Raw genomic sequence first — 12551 nt, 5'->3', positions numbered from 1 at the left:
TAGAGAACAGCAACAGGGACACGTGCGCTGTGATGCTTTCAGGCTCGTCCGTCATGGCTGCAGACAGATGTGTTTTTGTCTCTGTTCTGCTCTTTCAGACAACATTAACGTGCATTTGTGTAACACACTCTGTCTGGTAACCTGGAAGTACGTGTAGAGCCCCCACGCAGACCTCAGGACGCTCTCAAGGTGCAGACTTCATTAAGCTGGCATAATATCTGATGTTAAAAGCAGAACTGGGTACTTTTGTTGTTTCATACACTCATCATGTTCATTCAATCTGGCACGGTGACGTCAGTCCACTTTTAACAACACCCATAAATAAACGGCACCTGGTTTCACACTGTTGTTCACATCTCTTATTCTTCCGTTTCATCTCTCATTTCTCCTTCACCATTCACCTGTTTTCTTTTTTTGCTCTTTTAAACACTCTGACTGACTTTCGCCTGCCAAGCAAACTTGGAAATTAGCATAAGAAATGTCACCTTTGCTCTCAGCTGCAAGTCAGCTTTGTGCACTGGCCATCTGTTTGTTTGGTGTGTGTGTGGGTGCGTGTGTGTGTACATGTTTAAAGTCTGGCTTGTGTTTGTGAGGACTGTCCACCCACTCAGACTTGAAATGCAGTGTTAGCTCATTGCATTGATTATCTGCGTTCACCCTCACCTCCCTCCCACGACACAGCTCCGTGTCCTTAGCGATCATCGCTCACCTTCTGGACTCAGAGGAGTCAAAATATCTCATTAAAAAAAGTTCTATGTCTGCACTTTGTGGCCACGGAACATGGTTTTAATTATAGTTACTTACTTACAAGCTTTTCCGTCCACGTTGAATTCATTTTCCACATTTGCTAGTCAATTTCTGTAATGAATCTAAAAAAGATGGATTTCATTTCATGCCATGAGGAAAGAATGTATATTGAAATGTGTTGCGCAGTGACGACTGCACTGACAAATCATTGACTCACTGCATCAGCAAGAACTCACCGGTGTAATAAATCCTTACACTACTTGCTTTAAGTGATGCACTATGCAGAAAGCAGACCTATTTTAGAGATACCTCGTATAGGAATATTTGTTCTGGAGCGAATAATAATGTGTCATTTAAGGTCTTTTCAATCAGTTTATGTACATAAGACACTTTATTTCATTTAGTACTTTAGCCCTTCGGTTTCAACCAACATGTTACAGTTTTATTCTCTCGTGTTCGTCTCAATGCAAACGTGCATCGTACACCGCTTTGAAGAGAACACTGCCCTCTAGTGGTTTATATACGTAACACCGTCATCATTTCTGTAATTTGCTTTAATTTGTGTATATTTTAAAAAATGCCATTTCTCTGTTGCAGTCTGGAGATATCCCACGGAACAGAGTCTCCGTTTTGAGTCTTTGTTAACACACATTTAATATTTTAATATTTGGATTTGTTTGTTCTTTTCCCAATTTCTTGTCTTGTCTTATTTGTGGCTTCAGCAACTCCCACTAACAGTTCAGGAGCTCCAAGAGGAGCTGAGGGCTCACAGGGAGATGAACAGTCGCTTACAGCATCAGCGACAGCAGGGGAACTCCGGCTCCTATCGAGAGCTCCACGTGGACCCAGATCACAGAGGGATGCTCAGCCCTGGCCACAGCCCAAGACAAAGTCCCAGCAACCTGCACAGTCCTGGACCCAAGAACAGCCTGAGAGCCAGCCCCTTCAACACCTACAGCCCGAGGCAACAGGAAGCTGATATCATCATTCACAGCCCAGGTTATGGCTGTAACACGGCTGTAGCCGCTCAGAGAGTCAGCCCGGCTAACACCCTCCAGCCTGGACCGAGGACCAGCCCGAGTCAGCCCCTGTACAGCCCTGGCCCCGGACCCAGCCCGGCAGTGGGACGCAGTTCCAGCTCACTGCAGCCCTGCAGTCCCTGCCACATTCCTGGATGTGACGGCTTTTTGTCACCCCCTCCCCTGGACCCTTCAGAGGAGAATTTCCTCAGGCTGCAGTCAGACCACGAACGGCAGGCCAAGGAGCTGCTCCTGCTCAGGAAAACCATGGAGGAGATGGAGACCAGGATCGACTCGCAGAAGCAGACGCTGGACGCTCGGGACGAGAGCATCCAGAGGCTGCTGGAGTTACTGCAGGGACAAGGTCAAGGGACCTGGAGTCGAGGACACAGGGCTGGCATCATTACCATGGCAGCACAGGAAGCTGAAGCACACCAAGAGAACATGCATGTGAGAGAGGTGTGTATTATCTTATCTTATCTTATCTTATCTTATCTTATCTTATCTTATCTTATCTTATCTTATCTTATCTTATCTTATCTTATCTTATCGCGCACATAGTCTGGTGTCGTTTGCACTAGTTATGTTGTTATTTATGTTTTTTCTTCTTATTTTGGACCATTGTGATTGTGTGTAAACCTGTTTGTATGATACACAACCAGGAAACAGGAAGCAGCTCAGTGGGTCTTATCAATGGGCCAGATTAACCTGTGGAGAGCTCTAAGCCTGTGTTCAGCCATGCTGTTTTACAATCTGACTCCGTGTGTGTGTGTGTGTGTGTGTGTGGTGTCCCTGGACATGCTGGGTATGTTCATTTGGCAGTTTCTTGTGTACCACCCTTGGTTTCCCAGCATTCTGGCCCTCCTCCTGCAGCACGTAGCGTATCCACAGAGCTAAAATATTTGCAAAATATTTGCAGTTCCGCCTGAGAGCCGAAGTCCTCCTCTGAGCTCTGGTGGTGCCTCTGCACCGGCTGCCAGGAGGACTAGTGCCTCTCGCTCCTACCTTGTTTATTTTTAACCCCTAAATCTTCTTAGCCTTCACTTTCTTGCATGCGTATGTGTGTTTTACACGCCTGTGCTGCCTGTTGCTCGCATCATAATGTTCCTGTTTTTCCCGTTCCTGCGTTGGCCATCCGATTCTCCCAGTGGGAGCGTACGTGTGCGCGTGTCTGAGCGCGCGTGCACATCTGGAGACATCTGTGGACGCTCCCTCGTGGCTGGTGGTGCGTGTTAGCATGGGTGTGTGAGCTCATGCTGGTGGAACTGGTGTGAGTGTGTGTCTGCATGGGACAAATGGGAACAAACTTCTGTTCCGTAAAAGGTGAGTACCTGTTCACACACACGTGCTATTTTTAACCACCTGTCAGCTTAAAAAACACACTGAGGGTGCACGGGGGAGGAAGGGTGAGCGGGTGTGCGAGGTGAGGAGGGAGAGATGGGAGTGGGGACTGTTTTTCTAAGGTAGAAAAACAAGCTGTGTTTGTCTGAATATTAATGCATGATTAATGAGGGAAAACATGCTGACCGCCCTGATTGAAAAGAGAGCCAATTGTTGTTCTTTCCTTCTCGCTCCTCTGAGGTTGAGAAGGGGTGATGTGGTCCGTGTGTGGGGTGTGTGTGTGAGAGAGAGTGTGTGTGTGTGTGCATGTGCAGCAGCTTATTTCTCAATTTTGGGGGTAACTGTAGGTTCTTGATTTGGTGTTTGTGTCCTGTAGAGCTTATTTTGGTCTGGATCACATGTTTTAGCAGTTAGATTCATTCATTTTAGTGGCAACTATTACATTGTTTTAGTTCTTTGTGCTAATTCACAATACATGAGCTCATACCTATGTTCATATAATAAAATACAATTTTATAGAAGGTCTACCTGTGTAGGAGTCTAACCTCTAATGACCTTGTGATGTTCAGTGAATGCAGACTTGGGATGGGGGGGCACTCTTAGCTCTTTTGATTAGCTCCAAAGGAAAGCAGGCCAAATGCCTTTCATTACTGCACCCATTACTTTTCTCTAAATGACCCAGCTTGTTTGGCTTCAGCCAGGATAATAAATGCCTCCATTTTGGGTTCACCTCTGCTTTTTTTGCTGTTCAAAGGTGGTTGAGGGCTGGAATGGGGATTTTTCCCTCTGTAATTTTTGCTATTTTAGAGGACTGGGTTTAGAATGTGTGTTTACATTGTGTGTTTATGTCAGTATATATGAGGCCAGATCATTGGCAGGTGTAAAGCCACATTAACAAACTTGAATTTGTCTATAGGTCCCACCCTTATGCATCGACTTTTATAGTATGCCAAAGATATGTAGGAGCAATATGGATCCAACCACTTCCCCTTCCGTTCCCATTGACAGTACACATAATGTCCACAGGGTGGCAGTGTTATATTAGAATTTAACTACATATGTCACGCACATTAAATTTGGCGTGATGTGACGCACGCACGTACGAGCGCACACACGCACACACACTTAGAAGCATAAATCTGGGCCTAATCGGCTCTCCCCAGCGGCTGGATCCCAGTAGACTCAGTAATAACAGCCACACCACTGGTCTGTTCCTGCATAACCTGCAGCCACACACACACACACACACACACACACACACACACACACACAGTGTCGTGTACCTACTTTCATGTATATAATATTGCAGAGTTCATGAGGGGAGAGTGTGAGTGTGCACAGGTGTTGAGAACATCACCCAGAAACTATTCTGCTCTGCTTATCTGAAGATTTCCTGTGGTTTTCTCCTTCAGCACTTCACACCAACTCTTTCCTCGACGTACTGAAAGGAGGTAAAGATTCATTGAGTTATCTTTTTCTTTATATTTTTGGTCTCAGTTGCATTTTACCCCCTTTAGCTGTGTTTCTGCTGACCAACACAGCTTCAGGTCTGTAGCAAAGAGTCCTCCTGTTGCTTCTGAGCCAACGTGCTTCCAAATGCTGATTTCAGTGATGTTTTAGTCGAAGCGATTTTCCTTAATTCACCCAGGATTATGCAGGTATCCTATCGCTTAGGTCTACAAACAGGATTGAGGTCAGTTGTGGGTAGGTAGTTGCAGCACGCCGATCACCATCTGTGACCTCAAAAAACTCTGCTGTCACACACACACACACACACACACACACACACACACACACACACACACACACACACACACACACACACACACACACGCACACACACACACACACACACACACACACACACACACAGTTGCCGTTAAAGTCAATGTAAATCCGCACTGTATCAAGCGACCCTACATGTCTTTTGAACGAGATGGAATCTTACATCATGCAATCGTCCCTCAAATGGCCTCTAAATAAATGGCTGTGTAATCTTAGAAAACACGGTTTGATGTTCTGATTGTAGTTCCTGTAATCAGGGCACATCAGACGAGTCTTCCCGCTGAGGACAGAAATGATTAGGGACAAAAGCTCGGTGTCGTCTCACATTACAGCACCAGCGTTCGCTGCAGATTCATTCAATCCACTTTTTTCTCATCTTCCTCATTCTCTTAGAACAAAACTAAAACAGCCCTGTCCAGCCACGCCTTTCTTTCCCACAGGCTCTGACGTTAGTGCTGTGATGAAAGTTAAGGCAGTTTTCCCATTAAGCGTCTAGTAATTCGTTTTTACGCCCACAACCTCCCGCGTTGATCCGCTGACTAATGCTAACATACTGACTAATCCCAAACCAGCGCTGACTCAAATTAGCCTGGAATCAGGTGAAGTCATCAGTGTCTGTGAAGTGTGGCCACAAATGTGTCATCTGCGTGTAGAAGTCCATCTCCACTTGCTTCCACAGACTGCGGCTGAAGCACCTTTCATGCTTGGGGCTTCAACAATCAGCTCTTTTCACACATGCGTCCTTTTGCTGCTCACCTCTCCTGGATGTAGTCATGTGTGAATGCCAGGCGGGGGCCATTTCCAGGCAAATCCGAACAGCACATTCTCAACCTCAAGTACTGGCCTTATATAATAATCCAGGGAAATTGTCGGGAAGGTTTTGTTGTTAATGAAAGCAGCAGCGCGACTGAAGATCCTCCTATAGTGCTTCAGTCATCCCTGAATTTATTTGGATTTCTGTCCAGCTCTGCCTCATGGCTACTTCTGTTCTCAACCAAACCAGTGGTTTGGAGGTCCTCTGAAAGTTAGTAGGAGACTTTTGGGGATAAAGTTTGGTTCAATTGATTGTACTTTCAAGGCATTGGTTTAGTTCTGAGAACCTTTCCCCCCCTTTTTTTTCTTGGCGAGCCAACATGGTTCCTGAAATGAAGGCGGGATGTAAGAAACTTAAATTACAGTGACAAAATCAGGACTTCGAGGGCAGGTCGCCTCCAGGTTTGAAGGGTGGAGATTTATAGCTGATGAAGGACCCCTCCCTCTCTACCACAACAGAAGGTCCCCACAGCCCTGAGCAGCTCCTGGTGCGTTGCTGAGCTGGGGGGGGGGGGGGGCATGTGTATCTGAGTGGGTCAACAGGGTGTCAGTTACAAAGAGATTGTTGCCCTCACTACTTCTCAGGTCGGATAAATGTCAAGAAAAGTGGTGACGGCCAATGTTTTCTTTGCCTTTCTGGCATTGTGTGTTTATGAATCATCCTGTCTTCACACCTTTGTGCTCAACAAGTGTTTCCCACCATGTGTGCGCACTCGTGAGGCGACACAATCATATAGGCCGGAGCTGCCATTAATTATTGATAGGAGAAGTTGAGCGCATGTGCCGGCACAAAGCGTTGCTAAGCGAGGGCTTCTGGATGTGAGGGACATCTGCCACAGACACCACGACCAGCTCTTAGCCGGATCGCTGAAGAGCAGAGGGGGGGTCTTTTAAGACAGCAGAGATGTTGAGCCGCCAGGCTTACTTTTACCGGGTCCCACCTCAGGAGCTCCAGCGTCGGACCCAGCCTCAGGCTGAGCCGGCTAAGACCAGAGCTCTGCAGGCTGTCATTGACATGAAGGTAGGACAATCAGGACCTTTCTGGTGAATGCGTTTAGTGAATATCATGATAGGGTGACCTTCAACAAACCATCAATTATTGATTAGCCTCGGGCTAATAAACCTTGAACCTTGGCACCGGTAAGGAAGTTAACTGTTATGTATATGTGGGTTGGTAGTTTAAGCTCCATGCATGTTCCAGGTAAAGGTTAATGATCTAAAAAGGGCTCAACAGAAGAGGACGCCAGCTTCCAAACACGGAGAGCTGTCAACTTGCAGCCGTGACAGCGCGGCCGGAGGAACTGAGTGCAGACTTTCTGCTGCTGAACAGCAAAATCCAATAGAATCCGAATCTCGCGTGTTCTCGGAACGTTTGGCCAACGAGGCCCGATGTATTCTGCTGTCACGCCTTCGTGGCGGCCGTGCCGCGGTGCGATCCATTATTGGACTGCGCGGCGCTGAGCAATTATTCAATTTGTTTCAAATGTCACACATGGAAGCTTTCACTCTCATCTCTGCACTTTGAAGTCGTCAGAGCTGCGACAGAGCCCATATGGGGTTTCAGCACGTGCAAGAGGCTGTTTCCTTAAGTGCTTCTTTCCCAGAAAACCACACTTATTTTTTGGGATTTGCCGTCCCGGGATGCCCACAGCGTTGTAACTGCCTCAGGGTCCAGTTAAACCCGACTGGGCTGCGAGACCAGGCCAAGCAAACGCTGCAGGGACGATGACGGAACGATAGAAGCATCTCTGTCTGGGTGGGGCAGGGGTTGAGGAGCTCTTTCCGGCGTGTTTGACCCAGTGTTTGATGTCTTTGTTGATGTCTTTTGTCTTTGATCACGGGCTGCAGAGCACCAGCGCCCCCTTCTGTTTCGACCCCGATGTTATCTGGCAGGTACGGTGATGAGCCTTTCATTCTCTAAAGTGTGGCCTAAAGAACATCCAGGAACACATTTTCCTGTGTCTCTGCGATGTCCTACTTCTTCTTTTTCTCTCGTCTGGGTTTGTACTGCATCCCAATCTTTTTTTGTGCCATCTCACCAAAGAGGAGGATTCCTGTCCACGTCCCACACTTCTTTATCAACACACGTTTTGCCTGTATCTGTTTTCCCTGTTCCCTGTTTGTTTTGCTGTGTTGGATGGTTTAGCCCCACGCGATCACTAAAGGTCAGCTAGCTCTTGACCCCGCGCTTGGTGCTGATGGCGTTGTGCAGTCTGCCTCTTTCTCTCCCCCTCCTCCTCTTCTTTCACGTGTGCTACGACCTGAAAGGTGAATGAAATGCGCAGTATATGTATATATTTGTGTCCCACCTTGAGGCGGCTGCTTGAAACATTTGGTGTCGCCGATCCAGCGTTGCAAGCGCTGAATAGCTGTGCTCAACCTCCTCAAGCACGACCGATGGAATTCAGGTGTGCATTTCTGATTTGAAATGTTCCAGCACCCTTGAAGGGGGACCCAGGTTAATATTTTACTGCAGACCTGCAGCGTTACTGCGGCAGACACCTGCAGGATGTCTTCAGCTGGAAGAGGACAGAAAGAATCAGGACTGAGTGTATTAATGGTGGAACAGAGCCAATCATCTTCATCTGCTGAGTCTTGCTGACACCTGCCCACTGTCACTGGTTCAGGACACCAAGATCTCCTCCCTGGAGAGGAACATCAGAGATTTAGAGGACGAAGTCCAGATGTTAAAGACCAGCGGCCTGCTGCAACCTGACGACAGGCAGGATGAACTCAAGCAGGTGGAGGTCTACAAGAGCCATTCTAAGTTCATGAAGATGAAGGTAGAACGTCTCCTGCATGACCGGACATGGTGCATGTTTGATTCAAAAGCCTCACGGGTTAGATATTCATATCTTGCATGTTGGATCATTACAGTTGCTTTACTATGATTTCCTGTGTGGTGACTCAATTTTGTGCTGACCTCTGATCATCTCAGCCCTGAGCAGTTCTCACTGTCCTCACTGTCTCTGGAAGAACTCTGTCCATTAGAAGAACTCTAAAGCAAGGTTCATCAACCCAGTCCAACAAGGCTGGATAGCCTTGTTGGACTGGGTTATACTGGGATATATACTGGGATCCCAGGTGAAAGCAGGCGTTACCTGCTAGGTAGGACAGAAAACCCTACTGGATTTGGGGCCTTGTAGGACTGGACTGAAGCCTGCTGCTCTGGAGGAAGCCTTACTTTTGAATCCCAAGACGGCCCCAGGCTGCAGACTGGGTTAAATAATCACATGAAGATTCTGTAGGGGAGTAGAAAAACGCAGTTTCGGGTTTCCAGCCGAGCGTCTGTGATGCTGAGGCCCATGTGAAAATGTTTCCCGTTGGGTCATTAGCGGCGCTCTTTGAAGGACCCGTTTGTCATTGCGCGGGGCTCCTGATGTAATCATAAAAGAGATGTTTTTATGAATGGGGCCCTGACAGATGAATGTGAGCTTACAACAGCAGAGGACAGAGCTCTCTCTCCGCCCCCCCGGCCCGCCGTGATATACATCACCCTCCCGCTGTCTCATCTTTCTGCGTTACACAGGGATGAGCTCTGGCCCACAAATTCACCCTATATCCTTGAAGCGCTCGGAGTTCTGCTCTTTCAGCGGCGGCGCAGGCTGGTGTTGAGGTGTGCGATAAGAGAAACAGTGAGGACAGACTCCCGGCCCACTGCTTTCACAGACTCGCATAACATGAACATTTGTTCCAGTATAACTAAGCCCTAAAGAAGAACAATTTAATCCCACAGAAGGGAAATTATTGGACATGCAGTTACGAGAGAGAGGTGTCGGGGCGAGGGAGCTGCCCCGGACAGGCACACTCAGCATTTGGCAGATTTGGTGCATTGTTCCACAATGCTGGGAAAATGTCACCTCTTTTTCTCCCAGTTCCCATTAGGGTTGCTGCTGCTGGCTTCAATTTCAGCAGAGCCTCTTTCTTGTGTGCTAGTGGCTAGTTTCTGGCTAGCATTAGCATCCAAACAGCTACAACTCATTAGCATCTCTCTCATGTTATTCCTCTCCTTATGCTCCTAATTCCCTTCCTTTGGATCTAATCCTCCTCCTCTTATATCCCATCAGTAGTCTCACCTATCCAGCCTAACACATCACCTTTTGGCCCTCAGTCTCCAATTATTAAGTCCCTTCCCTCCCGTAGGTATTATTTTTTGTCCTTTCTAACAGCGCGGCTTGATTGTCCGTGCTCCACTCTGCTCAGAATCCTCCTCTCATAAACTAAACCCTGCTCAAGCAATTAAAAAAATCTCCCTTTCAAATCAGCTTTGTGCATTTTTTGGATCATTTTTTGGATAGATGACAATCTCCTCCACATAGCTGGCCCCTGCGTGGAGACCTCCCTCTGTTGGTACGTTTGATTTCCTCTGTGGATTTCTGACCTGTTCTGCATGGCCTTCTTGAAAACAATGTGTAATCTGTCAGCTATGTGAGTGTAATATCGCTCCCCATAACTTAGTCTGGCTGTTTGTATCCCCCCCCCCCCTCCATATGTTTGGATTGGTGTGTCCATGCAGCAGACAGTAGAGGCCCCCATTGAGTGAAGACCAGTTGGGGTGGGCCGAATCATTCAGTATTGAAATAATCACTCATGGACGTCATTATCCATGGCGCTCTTTAGTGTGTACATGCATAAAGTTCATTGTTCTAATGTACGGACACGTTACGGTGTGTCATTCCTCTGTCTGTCAGATAGAACAGCTGAAACAGGAGCTAAACAAGAAGGAGTCGGAGATGCAGGCCCTGCAGACCAAGCTGGAGACGCTGACCAACCAGAACTCCGACTGCAAGCAACACATTGACGTGCTGAAGGAGTCGTTCAGCGCTAAGGAGCAACGCGCCAACACGCTGCAGACGGAGGTGAGAACACACAAGTCCAGTCTGGGACAAAGACACAATCTACAGAAAGACACTTTTAGATAAATCTGGCTTGTGCTGGGGGGGTTCAGTCGGCTCAGGTGGGCCGTCAACCTGTGTGGCTGTAATGACCGTTTCGGTGCCGGGGGCGGGGCAAAATGTGTGGTGTGTGTGTGGGAAGAGGGTGGGGGGGGCTTCAACATTCCCCACTCTTCTCTGTACTTGGAAATGATTCTTCAGATCTGGTTTTGTCGGAGTGGCTGCTAACTATGCCCACTCATCATTCACAGGAAGCAGTTTGAGACCAAATTAGGCCTAATTGTGCATGCATGCGCAAAGAATGTCGTTGCACTTAGCTGACTACATCGTACTTGAAGGATCCAGCGTTGGGGGGGGTGTGTGTAGATGGTATCACTAGGGTTGGTGCGTGGCTCTCAGGTGCACCACTATGGTGGGGCCAGGAGGCATATCAGCGCCATTTGCTTCTAATTTTACATTTGCACGTGTTCATTCCTTCGCCACCACACGCGGCCGTCGTGGCTCACAAAAGGCGTCTTTTTCTGGACTGCAACGTGCCGCTCAGGCCGACGTTTAAGCGCGATGGGCCGCAGCGCAGATGCCAGGGTTTAACATTAATCTGGGGGGGGGGGGGGGGGGGGGGGGGGGGGGGGGGTCACGCATGAACTATATCTGTTTGGGGATTTTTGCAGCTGGAGGGCTACACGGTAGCAATGGGGGTATCAAATAGCTAATTCAGACTAAACCGAGCAGAAAAGATTAGAGCTTATGTGACAGTTACCGTATTTGCAGGAAAAAAAATCCGCAGTTTGCAGTTTGGCCCAAGTCCTACATCAAATAATGTGGGGCGAATGAGGGGGGAGGCAGAGCTTTTTCCTTTATAGCAGCATTCTTTCATGAGAGGCCTTGGCTTCACGCTCTTATATCATCCATCTTTATATGTAGTTTATGGTTTAGACCATAATTGAAGTGGGTTGTTCCAGGTAATATATCTGTCAGAGTTACGTGGAAATGACGGCCCGGAGTGGGCAGCTGGTGCTTGTGCACGTCTTTGTCTGCGAACATTCACCCGCTGGTGCCTGACAAAGTGTCACAAATAACCCGGTTGCTTTTGATTAATTAATTCTAGACTAAAAAGCGACGTTAAGAGGAGGATAATTAAATGGGTTGCTGGTTTCCTGAAAATTCACGATACTCTCCTGACATCCAATCAGTGCCACAGAGCGCCCCTAAATTCTCGATCTTTTCCCGCCACAACTTTTTTCCTGTTACCCAACACAACTTCATATGTCTGCGTCTCAGCACAGACATTTTTGATGGCAGAAGCAGCAGCGTATTATTTTAAATGGCCGGCGGCTGCAATGCCTGGTGGCTAATGACAGTTTATAAATTGAGCGATGTTTTATTCCTCCACGCAGAGCACACCACCAAATTCACACAACGAAGTTCCCGCAATGCAGTTTCCATGACAACCACTCGAGCGACAGCGGGAAACATTTCTGGAAAATCAGTCAATAACGAGGTCCACGCCTCTTTTTTAAAGTCTGTTTTCTGATATGAAAGAAATGAGAAATTTGTGTCATTTTACACGAATCAATGGATTAAATGCAGATTAAATGCATCACGTTTGCTCGTTTCCATTTGACCCAGGACCATCCTGGTGGCACCGAGGCTCCTGTGTTGAGCCTCCAGAACGGTGGACAGGGACTCTGCAGAGCAAAACGGTTCAAGCAGCATTGAAAGTTTCTGAGCAGAGCAGCACCAACACACCTGCACGCAGAGATCAAAGCTCTGGGCAACTGTAAACGTCCCACAGAGTAGATTTACTGTTGTTCCCGCTCGTTTTCTGCTCCTCTTTTGTTTTCTTCAGACCGAAAACGAGTGTGTGTGGAAAAGGATAAAAACGGCATGTTTGTTATAGCCACGTGTGCAAGTATTTTATTTTCATTGTAGGGCTCATTAAGGACGTTCG

General features: G+C 47.6%; 1 protein-coding gene across 7 annotated transcripts in view; it reads left to right on the top strand.

Moving 5' to 3' along the window:
• LOC101075069 (ERC protein 2) overlaps nt 1-12551 on the top strand; it is a 112234-nt gene that overhangs the window by 8598 nt on the left and 91085 nt on the right. For 6 of the 7 annotated variants that reach the window (XM_029833218.1, XM_029833222.1, XM_029833219.1 and 3 more), the window contains exons 3-5: nt 1470-2225; nt 8333-8488; nt 10397-10564. In XM_029833218.1, coding sequence (XP_029689078.1) covers nt 1470-2225; nt 8333-8488; nt 10397-10564 — 1080 coding nt within the window. The remainder of the gene's footprint in view (nt 1-1469; nt 2226-8332; nt 8489-10396; nt 10565-12551) is intronic. The other variant, XM_029833220.1, reaches the window with a different exon arrangement.

Source organism: Takifugu rubripes, chromosome 3 (assembly GCF_901000725.2).
Source record: "Takifugu rubripes chromosome 3, fTakRub1.2, whole genome shotgun sequence".
Taxonomy (NCBI): Eukaryota; Metazoa; Chordata; class Actinopteri; order Tetraodontiformes; family Tetraodontidae; genus Takifugu; species Takifugu rubripes.
The sequence above is the reverse complement of the archived record's forward strand: the minus strand, read 5'-3'. Positions and strand labels throughout refer to the sequence as shown.